Source organism: Pholis gunnellus (assembly GCF_910591455.1).
Source record: "Pholis gunnellus genome assembly, chromosome: 15".
Classification (NCBI taxonomy): domain Eukaryota; kingdom Metazoa; phylum Chordata; class Actinopteri; order Perciformes; family Pholidae; genus Pholis; species Pholis gunnellus.
The window spans coordinates 3,028,581-3,052,956 of record NC_136542.1 but is presented as its reverse complement, the minus strand read 5'-3'; the positions used below and the strand labels follow the sequence as shown (position 1 = coordinate 3,052,956).

Genomic DNA, 24,376 nt, shown 5'->3' with positions numbered 1-24,376 from the left:
AATTATGCAATAAAAAGTAAAGATTACAAAATAACAACTAATAACTATGAGATAAAGTCGAAATTATTAGATAAAAAGGAATTGTGACCTCAAAAGTCAGAATAATCAGTCAGAATTATGACTTACCATGGGGATATTTCTATAATCATCTGTCCAGTCTGTAGCATATGACTTGGAGATCTGCGTTTATCTGCGCAGCTGAACAGAAGCACTCAGAGAGGCTTCCCTGTCTGCTGCATGGCTTTTTGAGGATTGTTTGTGTGTAACATAACTAATAATGCAAATTCAAAATACCACCTGGCGCCTTCATACTGAGTGGTGGAGCTGAACATCTACATTTTGTCCTGAGGGTGGCGCCAGAGGAAAAGCCATGGGGGTCAGTACAACTTAAATGGTTCATCCCGTTGGGAGCATGACAGAGCTCAGCAATGTTCACAGTATTCATATTAAATTATGAGATTCCTCACGAGTAAAGTTGACATTTTGGCCTGAGGGTGGTACAAGAGGAACGTGTCCGAAATACAAAGGGTTAATTCTCTAGGGGGCTGGAAATCTGCTCTGTAGATTTCATTACAGTCTATCTGCCAGTTGGGATTTGATAGTTTTCTTGTGCACAACAAAGGGTGCGGTTCAGTTGTCATTTCAGCTTTGGGAGAGACATCAGAGAGAGCTGGTGCAGAGGTTTACATTTGACAGTCTTCCCTCATGGGAGTCATGTGTTTTTAATGGGATATGCAGAAATAAATTGATTTAAACCTCTCTCCCCCGTGTACTGTTCATCCTGTGTTCTCTGTTGTGTCCTCATTTCGGAATAAAAAAATATATTTGTCGAAAAACAACAAACATTTTCATTAAATTAAAAAGCAAAACATTATATTCTGTTAAAACTAAAATCCTTTTTCCTGTTAACAATGTGACCAAAGTCTGACCAGCTTTAAGTATGTTACTATATTGCCACATTTTGGTTGGTATTCAGTGCTATAATTCTTGCAATGAATTGTATTCCTACACGAAGAGAGTATCCTGTTGAGTGTCTCCGCAACAGATTTGTGTGTAAATTCATATATTTTATGTCTATTTAGACCTATTGACCCTTTGTAGTACCTATAATGGAAAAAAAGGAGAACGTTTGTCCTGATGATGGCGCTAGGGGATCATCGGCATTCATTTGTAATTCATTAAGTAATTTAAATATTTTACTGTGGTCCAACGTTTCTGACAAAGACATGGATGGATTATTGAACTGGAACCAGTCCAAGGGCCCGAAGTGTCAGAGGCCCCCCTGGCCTTCTCCTCGAAGAGACACGTACCAACAAGGAAGAGACTCAAAATGACCACGAAAAAACAAAAGGCTTACAAAGAGACAAAAACAGCTGCAAAGAGATGCAAAACAGCTGCAAAATGAGGCAAAACAACCAGACAGAAAACTACAAAACAATTACAAAGATACACAAAACCACACAGAGAAACAAAATGACTACAAGAAGACAAAACAGCCACAAAAACAAAACAACTACAAAGAGACAAAAACAAAAAGAGACACAAAACAACCACAAAGATACACAGAACAACTACAAAGAGACACAAAGCAAACACAGACAAAAAACAGCACAAAAAGACTGAAACACTTGTAATGTGATGCAGAACATAGAGCCTGGTGGGGGGGCGTTTTACAAGTCTGCACCCAGAAGCCCATTCGATCATAATCCGCCCATTGACACCTCAATGAACACACGCACACGAGTATTTACATCACTACTACTTTTTATTTGGCAAACAGCTTGAGATAGTTTCTCTTTTTCAGTGTACAGTATATATATACTATAGTAAACCAACACATTCTGTTTTATAACCATTTTTTTCTCATTTTTACATATTACAGCTTACAAATATAGCTGATCTTTTTGACAAAATTACAGATTCTGTTTGACACCTAAATTATTATGCTATATAAAAATCCACACCTTACATTCATGATTAGAAAAAGTAGGCTATATGAAATCAGGAAAAGAAAAAGAATGAAAGAAACACCACAGTACGTCATTTTTAAACAAATCCAATTACGAGAGGGGGAGTCAAGGTTTCACACGTCTATCACTCTGAATCCCATGTTAAGTCCTCTGAGAGAAGTCTGCTGCTATTCCAAAAATCATCAGTACAGAGAAGATATCGAGGAACAACAACAATACTGGCACATAAGAAGAAGAATGGTTAAATCTCTGTACTCGGTCCAAAGTTTGAAACTTATACCTTGCCATGGATTATAATGGATACTCGATAAAAACTAAACTCTGCGTTGCAAACTGTACATATTACTTCATACCTTCACAATCTCTCTCAACCAGTAAGCCTTAATCCAAGGATTATGCAAATGCCGTCGAGCTTTCCTTTCATGCCTTGCTATCTCGGCGTGAGACATCAGCTCAAATTGGACATCTTTCTCACATCTGTAAGACAAAGTTGAACAGAACTGCTTGAGGGAGCTGCCATTTGGATGTTGGGAAAGCAAGTAATAAAATCCAGCAGCGTGGATGCCTTGTTGACAGGCAAACTTAATAATTGAATCAGCACAGAGCAGTTTTTCTTCTTCTTTTTTTTTTGTACCATGAGGATGGACTGACAAGTTTGTGTCTTAAAAATACAGCTGGCCTGTCTTTGCTTCACTGATGGACCCCAGATCTCACCAGTGAAGTTCTATTTTTATACACAGTATTGCTGAATATTGAGCATTGCATTCAGTTTATTGAGAAGTTACTGTTTGACTTGCTACTTTTTTGTTGTTGTGTCGTGTAGGATACATGTCCATCGGCATTACATTGTATCAAAAACCCAGATGAGTCATGCTTTAATAAGCAAACCAGTGCTTGCTTAGAAATGTACTTTTTTTGTCTTTTTGTATTAGATAACAAGAGTCTTTCCAGACGTCGGGGTTATTACATGACAACGTTTGCAAGCATTGATCTAATCATAACATCTAAATAGAAAACAAGACCAGATTATTCTAAAACTCATCTTTGAACACGCGTTCACAAAAATAAAAAAATTAACGCATTTTGTTGAATACAAAGCTCACAAATATTTTTTTTATTTCTTTTTTTATTTTAAAGTTGACCTGACTTTCGTCTTTACTAGCAATGCACCAGAACCGTGTTGGACGTAGACATGAAGCTGGACGGGGCTTTGATATGTAAACACCGCGGCAAAGCCAGATGTGAGACGAGACGCTCAAAACACAAGAATCAGTAACCGTGGAATGTAAAGGAGCAAACAGAGAGTTACACTTTACTTTAAAGTTCGGGATAAACACACACAATTCTCATTTAGTATTTAAAAAGATAAAACTGTCATCGTGATAAATAAATATTCTATTTTAATTCAACCTAAAATACTTTTTGTATAATTCCATAATATATTCTAATATATTCATAATTTGATAAAGATTTTACTATATGTTTTGGTTTGTGCTGTCGTTCTAAATAATTACATATATAATACTTGTGGAATGTGTTTTATTGTATTCGGCTGAGTACTTCAATTCTACCGTAAAAATGTGGTTTTTTGAAAGAGCTGGCAGGAAGCTAGATGAAGGATCGACTAGTGATGTGCCTGTGACACACACACACACACACACACACACACACACACATACACATACACACCTTCCTTTTTCCGCCTTCATGGACACTGATAGTTGTTGGAATGACTTAGAAACTAAATATGCACGTGTCCTTCATAGAAAAGGGGGAATCACAGCTAAAAGGTGAAGGAATGTCAAGGTTTTAACACTGCACAATGACAGAATTACAAAAAAGGTACAGATTTACTTTGCAGTGGCTTAAATGCAGCGTTCCCACCAGTTAATTCATCCGCGGAGAAGTACTTAAGTACTTATCAACACAGCGTAAGTATGTCGAAGTCACCCGAATGACAGTGTAAAAACACAATGTGAGTGCAAAGTGTTCAAACTTACATTGTGCCATTGCACCTTTCTACGTGCTCTACAATGTATGCCGGCAGCATTTGTATTACTTACACAGTATTAGTGAGTACTTTAAGCACTTATCCATAGCTTAACACACAGATGAATACACTCCAGTAAGGATATTGTAAAATGTTACCATAAAATGTAAAGGTGTGGGAGGAGAACATGGAGGTATATATGGCACTGAACTAGCTGACGGGGGTCAAGCGGAGGGGAAACGGGGAGTTCTGGACGCTCCTGGGTTTTTTATTTCGGTAGAACTTTCCCCCAGAGAGATGCAGTCTGTCCACGTTTGGAAACACTTCCCACACAGCTCTCATCTTTCTTTCTCACGCGACTTCTCACATTTCCAGTGCTTCACCTGTAAGAATGTTCTTATCAGATACAAAAATCAAAACAGTCGGTATTTATCTCCTTTTTGCTTCCGTACAGTTTTGCATTGAAAAATATGTTGTTGTTTTTTTTAAATCCTCATTTCTTTTTTTTTTCCCTTTTTATTTAAATTCCAGACGTCTATTTGTGGATCCAGAACTCGTCTCCATCTGTGGCTACATGTGTTGGGCATCCATTATGTCCAAGTATTTGGCCTCAATGATATGAGGAAGCACGTTGTTCCTAAACACAGAGCAGACAGAATCGATGTCAGTCAGACCGGCACGGAGAAAGAAAACAGAGGACAGAAAACACCACCAGCATGTCAGATCTTATCAGATTAGACTCATCGCTTCCTTCTCACTAGTACAAGAGATCGAATCAACGAAAGTGTGCACAATGGCAGCAGAGATCTGCGTGGGGAATTGCTGATTATACTGCATATCAACTGCAAACCGATACTCGGGACTCAAAAACATACTTTCTGATGCAACCGTTGAGGCAGCACAACATGCACCGATCCAAACTGTACACGATGTCTGCGTTAAAGCTGCTCCAATCACCAATCGTATATATGGATGAAAGGATTACGCTCATGAGGAAGGTGTTGCAGTTCCCCTCAGCTCTACAGAGCTGAGAACACATCCTCACGCTGATCGGTTTTACATCCCACAACTCATCTGCTTTGGTTCAGTCTCATTGCCGTGATTAGCTGCTGTACTCTAGCTGGTTAGCACAGTGGAGCATTTAGCAGTTTAACAGTCAGATAATGTAAATAGCCAACTGTGTGCTAACGAAATAGTTAGTCTTAACAATGGTTGAGGAGTATTATGACGTACAGGTGTTGTGTAGTTTCAGGGGGGATTTTACAGTTAGAAATGTTTAACTATGTGAGTGCTGTTGACACGCGAGTCTCTTCACTGAACCCTGTGAAGTCTCAACGATTAAACGAGTCGCTCTGAACTGCCAACATGCGTCACGTCACTGCTGGAAGAACTGCTGATAATCTGAGGGGCGGATTCACAGAGAAAAGCAACATGAACTGCGCATCACTTGTAACCGCTCTCTGCACTCGCCTCAAGGTCACGATCACAAAAGATGCGGAGTCAAAAGATTACGGCGTGAACGCACTAATTAAGTTTTGCAGCTGAGCGCAATTTGCCCTTTTTTCGCAGAGGGGAAGAAATGATGTGTTCATTTGTTTGTATACAGTAATGACCTTGTTGTGTTGTCCTCGTTGGTAGTAGGGGAGCTTTGTTTGTTTATTTTTTTTTATGACACAACTGCCATTGCATCGTGTCGGTGCATCCCGACATAAATGAGTTTGAGCGTTTGGTGCATGACGATGTCGTCGCCCTGGCTACAATCACTGCTGCCATGATCACTGGAAGCCCGGGCGTCCGGACTCCCCTAATGAATGCACTTCAGTTACCACCAACTCTCTGAAAACGCTAATAACATCACTGTAACTGTGTGTGGCTATCAGCGCTGATCTTTGTGAATTGGATTATTTTTATAATGGAGGCTCATTTCCGTAGAAAAGGGGCCAATTTTGCACCGAATGTCTGCATATTACCTCATTTAAATAGGCGCAAATAGCACAGGAGCACTGAGAAGCTATTTGCTTGGCAGCACAGTTATGGGTGCATTTCAACCTTTGCAGGTGCGTGGAGAATTACCGTTTCATTTTGTCTTATTTCTGCAGGTTTGGCGGCTGCAAAAGCCGCGCAATATTTTTGTGAATTCGCCCCTCAGTCCGTTAATCAGGCTCGCATACTGCGAGATCGGTTCTTTAACTATGATATGTAATAGGTGTGGTAATAAACTGCAAACAGTGTGTTTCAGTAAACTTTGGTATGATTATTCTGTGAATTCACAAACATCACATATAATGCAGTGCACTACACCCACTGTTTTCACATATTTAGTTTGGTGAGACTGAGCAGATGACCTGCAGCACAAAACATCTGTATCTCAAATGAACCGCCGGATGTTTTTAGCTGAAACACAAGAAAACTACAGTTTTATTCCTCCAAAAGGTGCTGCTTTGAGAGATAAGTGGTGCTGACAACAACAGAAACACACAGTTGAACGTCGTCCTGGTTTAAAGCACTTGAGAAAAATCACGTTCTGGGACAAAATGGCCGCGGACGTACCTGATTGGAATTAGCATGATCATGCACAGAGGGAAGATCATCTTCATGTACGGTATAGGGTACATGCCGAACGTGCAGAGCACCAGCAGCTGCATCATCTGCAGGAAGGTGAAGTAGTGGATCTTCCTCTGGGGCACTTTGCGGATGTAGTGGGTAGGCGGGTAAGACGTCTGCAGGAGGTGAGAGGATCAGGACAGATTAAAAACACAATCTACCCCGAGGGTCTTCTTCCTCACTGTCCTCGGGCCTCCTGCAGTCTTAAAGAAATGACTGAGGGAAGTGGACGGCCCACACACCTCTGAGAAGTGCACGGCGGGTTTCAGATCATAAATAACATTGAGCCTTCAGTGGATGTTGTCTTATAGAGTCTATTTATAGCACGAAGGGTCTCCTGTGTGAAAGCGAGGTGGGGGACAGGAGAGAAGCTGCTGGTATTATTTTTAAAACCTGCACTCGGTGAGGCTTTTATGTAAAAATACACCTGTCTCTCCAGTCTGAGAGGAGCTGCAAGAGAAACAAACTCATCTCCCCCGACTGATCTGGTGTCAGGCACAAACCTTTGCAACAACAGGAGTGGATACATCAACAACTACCACATGCCTCTGCCAACAAAACTGCTTCACAGTGTTGGTTACAACCTGCACACATTTTGGAAACATGACTTATGACACGTGGGGGTGTATTTTGTTTCACGAGGCAGATGCTCAGGCCTCATGTGGGGAGTCTGGAGTCCTGTTTGTCCAGACAAAGGCTTCTTGTTTTGTCATCTTGTCGTTTGGACATCTTATGAAGAGTTTCTGTTACGTCTCATGTTGGATATTGTAATAGCATAATGGTGATGCAGCTCAAACATCCAGGTGGAGCAACGACAAGCAAAATACATTTTCGAGTTTGGTTTATATAACTATGAATATAGTTTTTGGTTTTAACAGTTCCTCTCACTGCCATTTGGAGGCGCCAGTGTGTGAAGTGTAGACTTTAGAGGAGACTGTTTACAGTAGGAAGGTTAAATCGGACAAACAGGAGAAGAGATTTCCTCTTCAAGGAAAAGTATTCTGCAAAATGTTGGTTAAGAAGGTTCATCGGTGGAAGAAGATGAGTGTTTAGAAACCATCTTAATGCCGCTGATACCCAGCACTAAAATATATATTAAAAAAAGACAATTTACTAGCTGATCTGTCTTAATTCACTAAACCCTACCCACCTGAGGAGATTAAAACTAATACAAAAATTATATTTGCAAATATTATTTGACTCAGGTCTGCTCCTCCAGCGGCGGGCACCGAGTCAACCGTTTGATCTGCAGAGCCCTGCAATCGACATATGGTCAGACACACACACACACACACACACACACACACACACACACACACACACACACACACACACACACACATTTATTCACTCACCCTCGTACACCTCACACACACACACACATACATTCACACACTTTCTCACCTGCTCCTTGAGGAGGAGAGCCATGCGGTCGCACATCTGGTTTCCGTCGATGGAGGTGAGGGCGATGTAGAGGAAGAGGCCGTACAGGACGGGTTTGGGGATCCATTGCAGCGGGAGAGGCAGCAGCAGCACCGACACGCCGATGAAGATGTTGGCAGTCAGAGACGTCAGCCGTGTCTCCTTCACCTGGACGATACTGAGGAGACGCACACACAATGACACACACACACACACACAAATGAATGGCTTACTGGAGAGCACACAATCGTTTCATACAATGCAACAGACAACATTTCTAGTCCAGGATTTTCTTATCAGCGTTCCCGCACATTTTCCCATTTGAAAAATTCTCAATTCTGCAGACCAAATTTCTCAGAGTTTGAGGGAAATTTATTTTGGACTGTGATGAACAAAATGCAGATTTTTGTAAAGAAAAAATCCCCTCTGTATTTAGGACATGTCACCAACCATGTTTCCTGTTTAACCCTCAACACATAGAAAGACATTGTAACTGAAACTGAAACGTCCTTCACTTGTTCTGACTCGGTGTAGGCAGAGTGTTCTAAGCTGACCTATCGGTAGTTTGTGGTGACAACATGTAGTATTAGGTTTTGTCTTGTTGGGATGTATTGCATTGAGTGCAATTGAAACATCCATCTGTCCACTTATCCTGTCCAGAGAAGCGTGAAGCTGCAAAAGAAAAACACTTCATTAAATAAGTGGTTCCCAACCTGGGGGTGGAGACCCACACAGGGGTCGGGAGATAAATCGGTGAGGTTGCAGGATAATTAGAGCGATAGAAACGAAAAAGATAAACGATTCTTCCTCTAACCCTTCCTTTCTCATTCTTGACCTTTCTATACCTCTTCAGGCCTCTGAAAATTATTCACACTATTTTTCTACAGACTTAAAACTAAAGGGCACGATGCTTTTGAGGTCATGTCTCCTAAACTTTGGAACTCTCTCTCTCTCTCGCCTTCAACACCATCATCCCGTCTCTGCTGCAGGACCAGCTCTCCCAGCTGCAAGTGGATCACAGACTTCCTGTCTGACAGGAAGCGGCACGTGAAGCTGGGAAAACACGTCTCAGCCTCCCGGACCATCAGCACCGGTTCCCCTCAAGGCTTCTCCCTGTACAACCAACGGCTGCACCTCCAGTCGCCGGTCCGTCAAGCTCCTGAAGTTTGCGGATGACACCACCCTCATTGGACTCATCTCTGGTGGGGGTGAGTCCGGTGTTTACGTCCATTATGATAATTCTGTTGTTGTGGCTTTGGAGGGAGGCCTGAAGGGACCGGCTTGTTTTGCCGACTTGGCAACTTTCTTGGAAGGTTTAGCAACTTTTGGAGCTCGAGCTGCTAGCTAATTTCATTGCAAAAGAGTTGACAACACCGGGCTGTTTTCTTTAGTTGGATACTTTTTTAAATCTAGCGCAACATAACCAACCGTTGCTTTAAGTGGGTATTTTATGTCTCTTGCTTTATCTTTATTTTGTATTTTGGAGCACTTTGCTCTTGAAACGTGCTCTATAAGTAAGTTTACTTTCTTTTGAAATGTCACCACATTAAAAAGATTGGCCACTTTTGCAAATGTTCCTGGACAATCAGGAAATTTCAAATTTAAATTCCCAGACATACCTCCAAGAACCCTAAATTGCTAATTTTTCTACAATCCATATCTGTAATTAGATCTCCTGCTCTTATAGACGATTGGCCCCATGCCCTCTTTATCACACTTGACCACGTCAGAAATCCTGAATATATGCGCTAACTATAACTTTGCACATATCTGCGTGGCCGTAATGATGAACCTAATCCTCTCATCTCTTAAAAGCTCCTTCGCCTCTTCCACCCGGAGAAAAAAATGGTTAGCGACACAGTAATCATGCAATCAGGGGAAGAGCAGGATACAGTAGCCTGCAACACAAAATTACCAGTCGCCACATGCTTGGAAGACGACCTTTAATTGAGCGTCTGATTAGCGGCGGCGACGAGAGGGCGGGGGAACTCACGTCTCATAGAGGTGCCCCCCCTCCACGCGCTGCTCCACGAAAGCCAGCTGGCGCACATGGAGGGTGGAGTGGGGGAAGGCGGCGTGCATCCAGGGCAACCCCAGCACCGACATCAGTATGTTAATGAGCCCAGAGAGCATGAGGTCCCAGTGATACGCCGTGCCCTTCAGCAACCTGAGGAGCAACGCAACCGTTAAACTCGACAACAAATATACTGCAGCAACAACGACTCAAGTTCATTCACCCACACACACACAGATAGAGATGTGGAAAGAAAATTAGCATACAGTCACACACTCAGTCACACCAAACACAAAGGGCATCGCTCTCCTGAGGTCAGCGGCGCCCTTTAACACAACCTGAATAAACTCGCTGGTATGTTTCACTAATTCTTCTCATTCATCGTTAAATTAATGTGCCGTGCAAACACGTTTTCACACGTGCGACGCATACATCGACATGTCATTGACGACGTCATGAGCCGAGCGTGACACATTACGGTAACTTCACAGAAAAGGAACGACCTTTATGATGCCACGGAACATTTTAGATCACTGCTGTGCATCTTCCCCGTCTCTCCAGCTCTAGTGTCTACAGCAATACTAATAATAATAAAGAAATATCAACACGCACTGATCACACTGATCATCAGCCGTGTGTCCTGCTGATGTGCCCTTGAGCATGACATTGAAACCTAAACACTGTAAATCACTCTGGATAAGCAACTAAGTGGTCATCAAGCCGAAAATGCACAAGTACTTATTAGATCAGAAGATTGTTGACCGGTGTTTATTTGCATCGTACTGACAGATATTTTAAAATAAATAAATAATGAAAACAAAAAGTCAAAATGGTTCAATCTTATTTCCAGACACAGAAAAAAAGCAGAAGCTGAAGATAAAAGAATCAAACGAGAGACGCAGGAACAGAAATAGACACAACTGCTTTTAACGTCTGTTCTATTGTTAGTGACCCATGAGAGATGTAGTGAAGTGTAGTTATATATATTTATATATATATTGTAGTGTACAATTTATAAAACAATATAACAGTGTTGAAAACGTCAAGCCGTCGTTTTTTCTTTCCAGGCCTCGTTTTGGAACGGACATTTAGATCCAATTAATTTCTCCCCAACAAAATGTGGACCATAAGAGCTGTAATTCCATCATTATAGATTTTCCCTGCCGGGCTGGTTGATGGCTGCTGCTCCTATAAGTGGTCTCTCCGATGCAAATTCAGAAGAACGGGGTAAAAAGCTCAACATCGTGTTTTGGCTCTGAGGCTCCTTCAGAGCTCCCTGACTGTGAATATTTGACTCAGATGTCAAGTTTCTGGCTCAGTTAATCTTCCCTCCCTAACAGACCGGCAAAGATCCGGTTTCAGCAGATCCCAAAGGTCCTTGGTGGCTTTTTGAGGGGTCATGGAAAGAGTTTAAGAAAGCTAATGCACAAGAATTAGTATCCCTAATAAGTATCACTAATATTATCCCTTTGGAGAGTTTTCTAATTGTTTCAAGTCGCGCTTCCTTTGTTAAACTCCGTCTGTACATGAAGGCCTCTTCGCCTCTACGGTACCTGTTCTCTGGCGCATTGGTCAGCGAGACGACAATGTTCTGGTCGATGAAGATGAGGAGGGCCAGGAGGAAGCCGAGGCCCATGGCGCTGACGACGTTCAAGGCCGTCAGCCGCTCAAACGGAGCCACTTTGAAGACGGGCCGGTTGTGAACTTTGAAGACTGGAACTGTTTCACAGAGGAAGAGAACAAATTACAACCAGAGCTGAAATAGTTGGTGAATAATGAAATCACTCAATCGACGGATAAACTGCAACTATTTTGATAATCTATTAATTATTTTATTCATTCCACATTGGCTGATTCCAGCTTCTAAAAAACAGGGATTTGCTGTTTTTCCTTTGTCTATATGATTGTAAAATTCCAACATATTTCGGTTTAGGAGTGTTGGTCGGACAGAACAACCAATATTTCAGGCACTAAACAATATATTGATTAATCAGGAAAACTGTCTGCAGACTGAGACCTGCCGGATTGTCGGTATTAAAGCGAGAGTGAAGATAACGAATCTTCTATTGGTACCAACCATGTCACTAACGGGCTAAATAATGTTACAAAGTCGGGCTAAATTTAGAGGGCGTGGCCATTTTTAAAGGGGTCCCTTGACCTCTCTCTTAAGATATGTGAATATAAATAGCTGCTTTAACACCCATGGGTCTCCCCTTTACAAACATGCCCACTTTATGCTAATCCAATGCAGAAGGAATGAATGTGTTATTTTCGCCTATTCTGAAATGGTTTATTTGAATATTTCGGCACACTTGGGTCCCTAAACAGTCTTGGAATTGCATAAATTGGGGGATGACTGGAAAGCTGAGACTCTTGTGGATCCAATGAGCCCGATTGTATTCACGTGTGATGATATTAGAAACACAGTGAGACCATTTACACCCACAAACTGGAGACATTGGGCATTCAGAGGATGTATGGCTTTCCTAGGTATATTGTCAAGAAAAGAGGTTTCTGAGCAGTTTCCAGAACAGAAGTACTCGCCATCCAATCGCCAAAATCTGCCGAATCACAGCATGGATTTTTCTCTGGTGTTTCTAAAAGTCTTGGTGTGTTAATGTGGTATTTTGGATCATTATTGTAAATTCTTGAGTGGAATTTTTATTTTGAATTTTGCACCAAATTTGTAACAAACAGCATCAACCCCCCCAAAAAGCTGCAACAACTTATGAAACACTATTGAGCACGGGAATGGCATCATATACTTCCATCATAGTGTCCTAAACACAATGTTTATTACGGATTTATAACTATAAAACTCGACACACATCTACTGTTGACCCGTTATCTCCCCTTAAAGATCCCCCGCCCCCCCTAGAAAAAGACATAAATGGGTCTATGTGGGTCTCTATTAATTGATAATGAAAATAATCCTTAGCTGCAGTCCTAATTACAACTATGAGCTTAATTCATCAGTGAGACTTTCCTCCAATGAAAGCGTCCTTACTTGTTAGATAACTATAGTTCAGGACCTGCTTGATTACATCTCCATTAGAGCAAAGTTATGAACATCTGTTTCTTCAGTGGACTTTAAAAGGTGACAGGAATGTCACTTTTGCCTGAAATCTGCTATCAGGACTTCCCGAACTCATCAGATTCCATCTCCACCAACATATCTGTCTCTCAAACTGTCCTCAAACAAATCGTTTCCTCGGAGGAGCTGGATTCTTTTTAAAATATATTGGATATCTCATTCGGCCCCTCAAACGCCGCTGAATTAAGTGCAGTTGGTTAAATTTAGGAAGTAATGACAATACAATAATGGGCCTATTATCTTATGACTTATTGTCTCCGGAGGTAAAGGAACAGAAAATTGGCCGGGCACTTAAATTTGAATTCACTTGAGGGTTTTTGGCGCTCGCCTCTGTTTCTGAGTCGACCCCTGGAGAACAGCTGCTGCCTTGGCAACGATGAATGGAGACTCCAAATGATGCTTAAACAATGGAGGATAAAAACTGAAAATATCCAATGTGTTCTGGCCCGTGCCTTGATTAAGGAACATAAAAAAAGACAATAAAGGCAGCGAATAGTGGAAGCCCCGCAGCTACACAGTCAGTCTGGGAAGTAAACAAGCTGTAAGTTTGAGCCCTTCAGCAGGTTTGGACCAGAGTCCAAATCCCTTAAGTGTAACTGCACCCCAAACAGCAGCGCACTGTGACTACAAGACAGCGGACTAGCAACCACAGGCAGCTTTCTTACAATTACTTTCCCTTATTCTTCATATTTCATGAAATGTTCTCTGCTTTCTTTTTCTTTTTTTAACAGCAAAGAGCCAAAGTAGGTTGCAATAATACCTAAAGACACAAAACCGCAGGCATATGTCTTGCAACAAACCCACTTTATGGAAGTTCAAATAAATGCGAATACGCACGGTAGGGCGACTTTTAACTCTGCGGCTAACAATAGTGACATTTCACAAGTGTGTCGAAGAACTACGACTTTAGTTTGTCCATTCTGGGCTACTGTAGAACCATGGCGGTGCAACATGGTGGACTCCGTGAAGAGGACCCGCTGCCGATGTAGATACGAGGGCTCACGTAAGCCAACGGAGACACATGATTCTTAGTTTCAGGTGATTATTATCAAATACAAACATAGTTATAAATATTATTTTCCATTTCTGCCAACGACGTAAATCTATCACTCAATGATTCCGCCCCATTTGCAACTCTGTTGAATACAAGGTCAAGGAAAGGGGCATTGCAAACGTCAAATAGTCACTGATATAGTCAAATCTCAACTCATTTTTATATCTATGACATTTTCATAACATATTAAATTTAAAACATCTAAATCAGAGAAATCTCGCTCATCGTTTAAAATGACCACTGTGTGTGATTTGATCCTAACAATGAGACATTTTACATTAAGAGTAAAGAATTTAGAATTTTGAACTTTGTAATTACAGCTGTGGCGAGAAAAATAAAACATGGTGGTAACTTTTGTTCCAGGCCGATATATACACACACACACACACACACACACACACACACACACACACACACACACACACACACACACACACACACACACACACACACACACTATGAAGTTTACTTTTGCATGACAAAAGTCAAATGCACTCTATTATCTGGAGAAATAACAAACGATACTAACGCTCAATGTCACTGAAAATGTAGGAGCCGATGAAGGAGAACATGAGCACTGAGATCGGCAGGGCGCAGTCCGACAGCACCTCCCTCACTTTGGCATGCAGGAACGGACTGAAAGAGAGGGAGAGAAAGAGGGAGAGAAAGAGGGAGAGAAAGAGACAAATAATAGAGGAATACAATTACTGTGGACAAGACAAGGACAATGGCTGCAATCCTGACACTGCCTAAGTACCTCTGTCCGCCTGTTGCTTACACAATTGAATCCAGCTTTGAGGTTGATTTGATTACTGGGGGCAATCAGAAGTAGAATATTAATGCTTATTAAATCACAGGCTGGGACAGAAGCTTCGACAGAAACGGGAGCTTTTGTAAGAGCCCGTCTGGAAAAGTTCCTGCGAGCGCCGTCACTCCAGACAATCGTTAAGAGTCGAGGGCCCCAACTCGCCGGTGTTCGTCCTCCCATCCAAACAAGATTTAAAACTCCTCCAGTGGTTTATCTCCAGAGTGCCGCAGTGCTGCACGTACCTCCTTTTGAACTGGTAGAGGGTGTAGCCCATCCATAACGTCCCGAGCATCAGCAGGAGGCAGAGGACGGGCCTCTCTCGGGTGCAATGGATGACGGACTCGGGGAGGGCGTTGAGGGCGAACGCGGCCGCCGTCTCGCTCCTGTTTCCCCCGAGCAGGTCTCCGCCCTGAGGTAAGGCGGCTACGCTGCTGTTGGCCAGCGTTGGGGCGTGGTAGTACCTCTGAAAGACTGAAGTCACATCCACAGTGTTCGAGTCAAGCTGAGAACATATCTGAAGATTCAGCAAAGACTACAAACTCTGCAACCTAACGACTACTTCCAGCAACATACGCAGATTGATTTTATCCACGCTAGCGGGTTGGATGGTCCCCCAATTTGATCCAGACTGTCAATAAATATTAGAACGACTGTCGTGAAATGTTGCACAGACATTCATGGTTCCCAGAGGATGAATGCTAAAGAGTTTGGTGATACACTGACTTCTCCTCTAGCGCCACCAGCTGATTGACTTTTGTAGTTTTATGTGAAATGTCTGAACTCCTAAAACTACTAATTCTACGAATTCCTGCAAGAAATCTTCTCTGTGACTGTACAACAAACACGAACAAACATCCCTTGTGGATGTACCAATAAATTGCACTTTATTGGCACAAAGGGAATGACAATGGGCAGACCTTTGTCTTCTATTGGTCCAGCACCTGCCTTCGTAAATTCACGTAAAATGTTGGGATGGAGAGAAATAGAGGACAGGGACTGTAAACTCTGCCGGGTGAGCTGGATGAGAGAGACCTTCATAAAAGAGAGATAAACATCAGCTGAGCTGTGGCTCTGCACTGAAACCTGATCAACTGGATCGTAAAAAAAAAAGGCCACTCGAGGTACACGGCACTATTTTTGATTAGTGTTTTTGGATGTTTGGCTCACACGCAGTAAATATCAAACATGTTGAAAATCATCACGAGCATAACGAGCAGCGACTGGATCAACGGTCAAACTATTAGGATTCTTAAAGTCTGCAGACCGTAGGACTTTATTTCTGCGCTGGCAACAACAGCAATATCAGACTGTATTGGAGTCAGTTCACTGAAATCAGTCCTGACATTTTTATTATCTTCTTTTCCTTCATTCAACCTTATTTGGCCAGGAAAGTGTCTTTGAGATTTAGAATCTCATTTACAAACGGGTCCCAGATTGCGGCGTGAAAGTTTCACACAAACACTTCATAAAAACACAAAAAACAGACAAAGTTTAACACAAGAATTCCACATAAAAGACGGACTTATAAACAAAGCTGCGAATTGCATGAACCGTGTCCTTAATCCAGTTTCTGACATGTTCATACGCTTATAAGTAATCTAGTTTAAAACGACTCAGTAGTTCACACCTACAGAAGCTACGAAAAACCAGCACTGTCACCGAAAAACTGGTTGGAGAGATGACATCATCAACACAGGCGTGCAGTCGTAATGTGAGTCTGCTCCTTTAGCGAGCGTCACGCTGAGGGTTGAGGTATTAAACCCTGTAGAGCTTTGCTTTAACAACTATTTCAATAAGAAGAATGACACAACCTTGTCTCTAAGAGTGCCACACGAGCAGAAATAAGTTCCCATCATCGCTTTCACTGGAGAGCGTGAGGCTCAACGTGCTCCGCGGGCCTTTCCATCAAACCGGGAGAAAAGTTATGTGGCAAAGCAAAGTTGTAAAGGAGCCTGGATACACTCACGGGGCGTGTTCATTCATGCTACGCACAAATATTTGGGATGAAAAGTGTCAACAAAATGGCATAGGTTAATGTTATGGTAATGGAATATGAGCTCGGAGCGTATTTTACAAATGGTTTCTTAAAATTGAACTACTGCACCGGCAATCTGCGGAAACAGGACGACGTCGCATTCAAAATAAATTACATTCTGCCGTCGTCATCTCTTTTTTTTGGGGGAAATTAAATTGTGTAAATATTTATGGTATACTAAGATGAGGGGGGGGGGGGGGGGGGGGGGGGTGTAATATGGCTGCAGGCTGGGGATCGAAATCTGGATTGATTGATTTAGTGCATAGTATCTCTCTCAGCCGCTCAGTCCCGCTGGAGTAACAACTAATGATGTCTGAATAAGTAGCACTGCTCTTATGAGATTAGTTCATTCATCAAATGTTGGGTCTTTGCTGTCTGACTATTTCTTTGTTATCTTTTATGGTCTTTTTCCAGGAAAACTAACTATCTGGCGATACAATAATATTCAAGAATACGGCTTGTTCTTCAATAAGAACAGATTTGAAAAGATTCCTCTGAATGACAGTATTCATCTGCAGAATAGCGGGAAAAAAAGCTGTAATTAAATAGACTAAATGATCAGTTTAAAGATCTTTTGACGAACCAGCCAACAAAGGATTCTTCAGTGGAGGACAGCCATACTAATTAGTGAGCTGCACCCTTAAATCACAATTTAAAAAGTGTGTGTGTGTCGATTATTTTGGAGATTTGAAGTTTTCCTGTCTCCGCGTAATCGGCTGTTTAAAAATCAGACATGTGGTGGTGGATCTGACAGCAGGTATGATCCTAGCGTTAGGTTAATGTCGGTTAATGTGGCAGAACAATAGTGATGTGAGACTGTGACAAACAGCCATGTGGGAACAACTACTTACTTTTGACTGTTCCTTTCATTGCGTCCACCACAAACGCGATGGAGATGAACAGCGCAATGACCTCCTCCGTCGACCTGGAAGACCACAGGAAGCATTACTGTGGTAATAGTGCATATCACAATAAAGTGTTACAAAGATGCTGATATGAACTGAAATAAACATAAAAACTTAATGAAAATGAATAATTATAATTCCATCCACACAAATGTGCTTTGAAAATAAATGTATTTTCGGCCAAATAATTTAAAAAAGTATGTAAATAGAAGTTTTTAAGTAGGTACAAGTTATATAAAAAATGAAGAAATTCCCTCCAAGGCGTTCCTGAGATATCGTGTTCATGAGATGTGACGGACGGACGTCCCAAAAACATGCCTCTGTCCACGGCTATCACTTTAGTGAAAGAACAGTATTGTGTTTATATATTTGCTAACTTCTCCTCACAGAGTTCAGTTGCGGGAGGGCAGAGTATGAAAGAGAACTTAATATCTGTTGGTTTTGGCTGAAGCGACTCTGAAAAAGAGAAGCAGAAGTAAAGATCTAAAGCTCTGACATGTCCCAGAACACTTTCCTTGAAAACCGTCTGTCGTACAAAACAGACTTTTCTGTTGAGTGCCAGTGATTTCGCCGCAGACGCTGTCGCAACCGACCAATTTAAAACATGTTCTGCTTTGACAGAGCAGGAAGTGCACCAACAGAACCAAAATAAAAGTGAGAACCGCTTCCCTACGTTTGATTTTTATGACATAAAAATAATAAAGTCAAATTGTAGAAGTGTCTGAGAAATACCTTTTGAAGAGCTTCATGAGCAGGCTGAGATTGAAGATCCCTGCCAGGATGAGGAAGAGGCAGTTCCACAAACCGATGCAGGCGTAGAAGGCTGGGAAGTCCAGGTTGTAGTCGTCGCAGATTCCTCGTATCACTGCACACGAACACAGATCACAACACATGTCAGACGTCACCGGAGCTCCAACGAACCTCACAAACGTTTCGTTGATTCGCACACTTCTTTTGCTTCTTTCGCTAAAAGACAGATGAGCCAACAGTCAACGTGTCGCCCCTTCACATCGAACAGTAACTCCCATAATCTGTGCAAAAATAGGAATAAAGAAACTTATTTTTTCGAGTGACTTCAAAATTCAATCAGTGAGAAATTGTATGTGACAAACAACCGCTGAGCAACAGACTGGTCGATGTTGCTTTAATCAATATTAACAAACAAACTGGGTTAATAAGAAACAGTATCGATCGCCTTCACTCTGTAGATACAGATGCATACAAATAAATAAATAAAGAACAAAGAAGGAATACTTTTGCTCCTGCTATTAATGAAGAACTGAGGAAAAGATTTAGCAGAGATTTACTTTACTCACGCACAAAGAAAAGGAGAATTTCATTCAAACATGAAAAAAGGAAGAAAGGAATCGCAATGGATTTGTTAAAAACATAACAATTCAGTTGTAATCTCGAGCAGATTTGTGCGCAGATGAGTTACAACTTTACAAACAAGCCATTGTTCTGCTCAGACAGGCTGCTGGAAATGTACTATAATTATCCCCATGAGAATGTGCTTAGCACTATTCTATCCCATTTACTTCAAAGAGCGTCACACCACAAAACCCAGCAAACAGCTTTGGTATTAAAACTACATCTTGGCACCGAGGTCGCTGCCTCTCCTCACCGCTGACCGACTCCGCAGCTTCCAGCCGCCAACATGGTTGAAAATCCAAAGCAACAAAACACTGCTGTTGGGTAAAAAAAAAACGTAGAACAGTTTATGCGCCGTCGACTCTCACGACGGAATATGAAGTTTTGCATGGTTGTGTGTGTGTGTGTGTGACGAGCCAGTTTCCTGACCTGTAGGCCTCCTGAAAGCAACCATTATGTAACATCAATGACAGAGAGAGAGAGAAAAAAAAGTTGTTTTCTTCATCCCTGAAAAACACAAGGTTTGGAGATATATGTGCTTTTTGCTCGACTGCACCAGGAACAGACAACATGCTGTTTGTGTGAGAAAACTTGAACTTCATTTCTCCAACGGGGCTGTTTTCTGGTAAAAGAGGGAGCAGGAGAGGACGCAACAGTTTCTAGCTGCTGCTCCACTCAGTCGGGTTTCTCCTTCTCCTGATTTTTGATGTAATCTTCTTAGTTCCACCCCCTCCCCTCCCAGCCTCCTTTTCAAATCGGCCGCCGGCAGAAACTGTGAAAAGATAAGTGTGTTTTGGCTGAGCTGAGGCCTACCGCTGATGAAGATGGCGAGGGGAGCCGTGGTCAGAGGGATGACTAGAGGAGAGCCGGCGAACAGCGAGTAGATGACCCCGCCGATGCTTTGGCCGATGATGGACTTCCGGACGTCTGGACAGAGAGGACACACACGGAGGAAACTCAGGAGGAAGTACCGACGTGGACTAAGAAACGGGCATTAAGGTTCTTCTGTGAAGCTGAACAGAATTTTTCACTCATTGAATGTTACGGGAGCCCTGCTAGGCATTTTATAAGTCTGATCTTAATTATTTTCTTATGACTAATGAACAGCTAATTTTGTTCGTTTTTTTTGCCAGGAAAATCTTTCTATCTTCATTATTTTCTTCATCTGTGAAACAGAAAAATAATAATGATGTTTTCATGTGTGAGAACAGGTGAAAACAATGTTTTGGAAGGTGAATCTTACGTTGTTTGTTGTAATACTCATTTAGGCCACAAGAGGCTGAAGGGCACCGCCACCACATTTAAAAAACATTCTAAATAGGACGAAAAGCATTCATTGTTTTTAGTCCTATTTAGAACTTCGTGGTGCACTTAAGCCTAAAACAAATTATCAAAACAAAAAAAGGTATTTTTGAAAGCTAAAACTGTGTTTCTCACCAGTTTAATTAAACAGATGAAAAGAAGTAACTAAGTAACTAATCTTGACAGATAATAATAAATAAAAAACTAAGAAAGATTATTCTGGTAACATTTGTTTTCAAGAGAGAAACATTTGAGATCAGATTTTTTCTCTCTCACTTTCCTCTCAGGGCTTCCGAAGATTGTCAATACGATGCAAAACACTTATTTTAAACCCAATTTAAAGCTCCACAAAAATTACACATCAATGTTAAATTAAATTAATGACATTTGTCCTGTGAAAGCAGTCCCTCACACTGACCCACGGAGAATTTATCAACCAAATCTGAAGCCTTTTTGCCTCTTTCAGCTGTCTGTCTGTGGAGAAAATAAACAGGATTTAGAATAGCGTTCATGTGTCCATAGGTGCTCGTACCTATCTCGCCGCGTGTGCTCTCGTCGTTGAGGGAGCCGAAAGCGATGGCGGGGAGGAGGATGGCGATGTAGAGGAAGATGGCTGTGGTCATGTACTTCAGCAGGGTTTTATTACTGCCAACGATACCTGAGGGAGAGACAAACACATACACATGAGTCACATTCACCTCATAATGGAGCGGAGGAGGCTCAACACTTTCATTTCAAAATTACAAAAAAACATTAACAGGGTTCATCATTCGGTGCCTCCACAATATGGAACATCCAGTAAGTACAGTAGAACTATTCAACACATGACTCGTATTTAAATAAAAATACGGGTCATTTGTTTCGGTTTCATGCCAACCGTCGTTTCGTAAGAGCCGCTTTCATCCCAATGATGGAAACACTTTAACTGGGCTCTAATGTGATCACAAGGCTGTTGGTCCTGTGACCTCCATCGGATGATCATTATCTGATGACAGAAGTATCTTGACTTTGTTACAGCCCGATGACTGCGTTTGGATATTATGAAATGAGAAAGAGCTGAAAGAGAGCAGCCGAGCAAGACAACTCCGTTCCCACTATAAGTACTTTACTTAGTCGTTTTGAGGTCAACTGAGTAAACTGATGTGATTTAATTAAGCAGTTAAAATCCCTTTAAAACAAAATAAAAAAGCATCCCTGGCAATGCTAAAAAAAACATGCACACGTATTTATCAACCTCCCTCGGAAAATACCAAACTCTAAAGGTCAAGCGGCATGTGTGCATCTGTCTGACTGATGACAGGAACATTCTCACACGTTTGCTGATCAAGAAAACGATTTGATGAGTCAATAAAACCGCCGGTCTGCAGAGATTGGGACGGGAAATTTACAGGGCAATGTCCTCGTCTGATGACTTGGGAAATGACAACAACATTGGAACGTGCGGGAGGAATATATACGGGAGCAGTGAGACATTTTTGAGGCAGTCATTTTCGCGGGAGACAAAACCGTCGACGTGACACAGATGGAGCGCAGATGTGTCCGAGGCAAAGGGTGACAGACAAACGAGGAGCCGCCAGAGGCCCCCCCGGTGTGGCATAATAAGGGAGATGATTCACTTCCACTACGAGTCCGGTGCTCAGCCTACCATCTGTGAAGTCAGAGGGGTAGAACGGCAGTCGGCGGCAGAAGTCCTCGTAAATCCCCCGGCCGGCTTTCAAGAAGTCTTGACACTGTGGACGGAAAGGGAGAAGGTTGAGACAAGTGTAGACAACGTGCCGGTGACCAGCGCCATCTACAGGCAAGCACAGTTACAGCTGCTGCAAATTGACACGAACACCACCTGCAGCCCTTGAGGTGCTGTAACAAGTCTTTTTTCTTCTTCTTTTTATAGATGCTGGCTGTGTGTGTGTGTGTTTGACATTTGAGATTTCATTTGCTTGATAGAAAAATGGTTTGGGATGCAGAGGTCAAAAGGAAGCAATGAGATAAAATCAGCAAAGTAGGCTGAGTAAATCCTGAGAACATATGAACGTTGATATGTCATTTTATTGAAATCTTTTGTTGTTGTTTAGAAAGAGAAATAAACTAGTTTACAAAATGTGTGCACAAGCTGAATTGTACTGTTCATACTATATCTATAGTAGTATTATTTACTTACAACCAATTGCGTAAATTTGGTTTCAGAAAAAAAAGAAATGTAATTCGAGCATATTTTTAATCCAATAATTGTAAATAAAAGTATAAATATTATTGTTTTAACCTGCAAGTGTTAACATTGCAGAAGCTATACTCTCTCTTCCTGTAGGTGGCAACATCAACACGTCTACACATTCAGATCCAAACTGCTGCTGGTGTTTTCTATGCATATCTGCGGCAGACGGGTTCTCCCAAAACAACCAAACTTTATTGAAAAAGATGTGCTAAAATTTAAAACGTAATCTAGGAATGTAATTTTGTAGGAGACAGTGTTGATTGATGGCACAAGTTGGGGATTTGTAGAACTAGTTTGGCAGCGACTGCACTGCTCCCCCTTGAGGAGAAACTTCAACCAGATTGAACACAAATGAGTTTGAGGGTGAATTACGAGCCAGTTTCATCGTCCTCGTTGATGCATACTGTGTTTTTCTTTTGGTTAACTTTACATTGTGCTCTTGAGGCATTTTAATTATTTACCACGGTGACCTCCAAAAACTGCAACAGCACAGAAAGCCCGAGGCTCCTAAACTCTGCTGTGGACAATGAATGACACAGCTGGATTAGAAATGACCCATTTGCTGATTCAGCTAAGACACTGGTGATTTCACAGGGGGGCTTTTCTGAAAGCTGATTTGAATCATCAAATTTAACGAGATAGTCCCGGAAAAGCTTCTATCCTAGGACTGCATTTCCATATACATTTAATAAAGATCCCTGTGTGTCCCCAGAGTGATCAAGTAATGACAGAGAGTTGACGGCACACAGCGCGGGATAGAAGCTTTAGTGTATTTATAGAGACGTCAGGAGGACAGTCGGGAAAGAGACACGTGATTCACAAAGTGCGTCTTAAAAAAGATGAGCTTTCAGGTTACAGATGTGAGGGAGTAAATGTGCAGTCCTGACTGAGCTTATTAAGCTAATTATCTAATTATTAAATATGTTAAATGTTCTTGTTGAACATAGCATTACGCAATTAAACGGAATGGGTGATGAGTGTGTGTGTGTGTGTGTGTGTGTGTGTGTCGGAAAAGCCCCAGGGAAAATCAGTCCTGCCTCATTTGTCAGCTAAAAAAAAAGGAAGTTATGCCGTTTTATTTTTTTTGGCAGAACAAAGCAAATTACCTCAACGTAAACAACCTGAAAACAAACAACAGCATCGTCATCTCTTCTTCTTCTCTCTCTGAGCGGCCTGGCTAGTTTTATGTAGCCACACACGCTTGTGCAACACTGTTGAACCATTAAATCCCAATACATCATGGAATCATTTATTATTACAAGGGAGCCCGTGTGTGTATTGTGTGTGTGTGTGTGTGTGGGGCTTGATCACCAGCTTTTGGCTCTGGTTCGATAAACAAAAGTCTCGGAGAGGAATTACTGTCCACCTGTTTGCCATCCGTTCTGAAAGGTCGATGGAGAGAGGCGACGGGAGGGAGAAACATAATGGTGTGTTCTTGCGGGGTGGTCTGGATGAGAAGGCGGTCTCTGTTTTTCACTTCTTTTTCTGTTTCCTCTTGATTTCACCTGCTCCCTCTCCCCATCTACCATCCCGTACCCCCCCCCCCCCCCCCCCTCTCCATCCATCTGTCTCCCTCCATATATCCCTCTTTCACT

At 41.9% G+C, this 24,376-nt stretch overlaps 1 protein-coding gene across 1 annotated transcript in view; it reads right to left on the bottom strand.

Moving 5' to 3' along the window:
- Window positions 1-4,530: 4,530 nt before the first annotated feature.
- The window catches only part of slc4a11 (solute carrier family 4 member 11), a gene marked incomplete at both ends in the record, with an annotated part of 77,325 nt that continues 57,479 nt past the window's right edge, over window positions 4,531-24,376 (bottom strand). Inside the window, 12 exons of the mRNA XM_079174972.1 lie at window positions 4,531-4,597; window positions 6,511-6,680; window positions 7,969-8,164; window positions 9,980-10,153; window positions 11,554-11,719; window positions 14,678-14,784; window positions 15,199-15,427; window positions 17,843-17,916; window positions 18,629-18,761; window positions 20,081-20,194; window positions 21,102-21,227; window positions 22,215-22,299. Of these exons, the coding sequence (XP_079031098.1) occupies window positions 4,531-4,597; window positions 6,511-6,680; window positions 7,969-8,164; window positions 9,980-10,153; window positions 11,554-11,719; window positions 14,678-14,784; window positions 15,199-15,427; window positions 17,843-17,916; window positions 18,629-18,761; window positions 20,081-20,194; window positions 21,102-21,227; window positions 22,215-22,299 (1,641 nt within the window). The remainder of the gene's footprint in view (window positions 4,598-6,510; window positions 6,681-7,968; window positions 8,165-9,979; window positions 10,154-11,553; window positions 11,720-14,677; window positions 14,785-15,198; window positions 15,428-17,842; window positions 17,917-18,628; window positions 18,762-20,080; window positions 20,195-21,101; window positions 21,228-22,214; window positions 22,300-24,376) is intronic.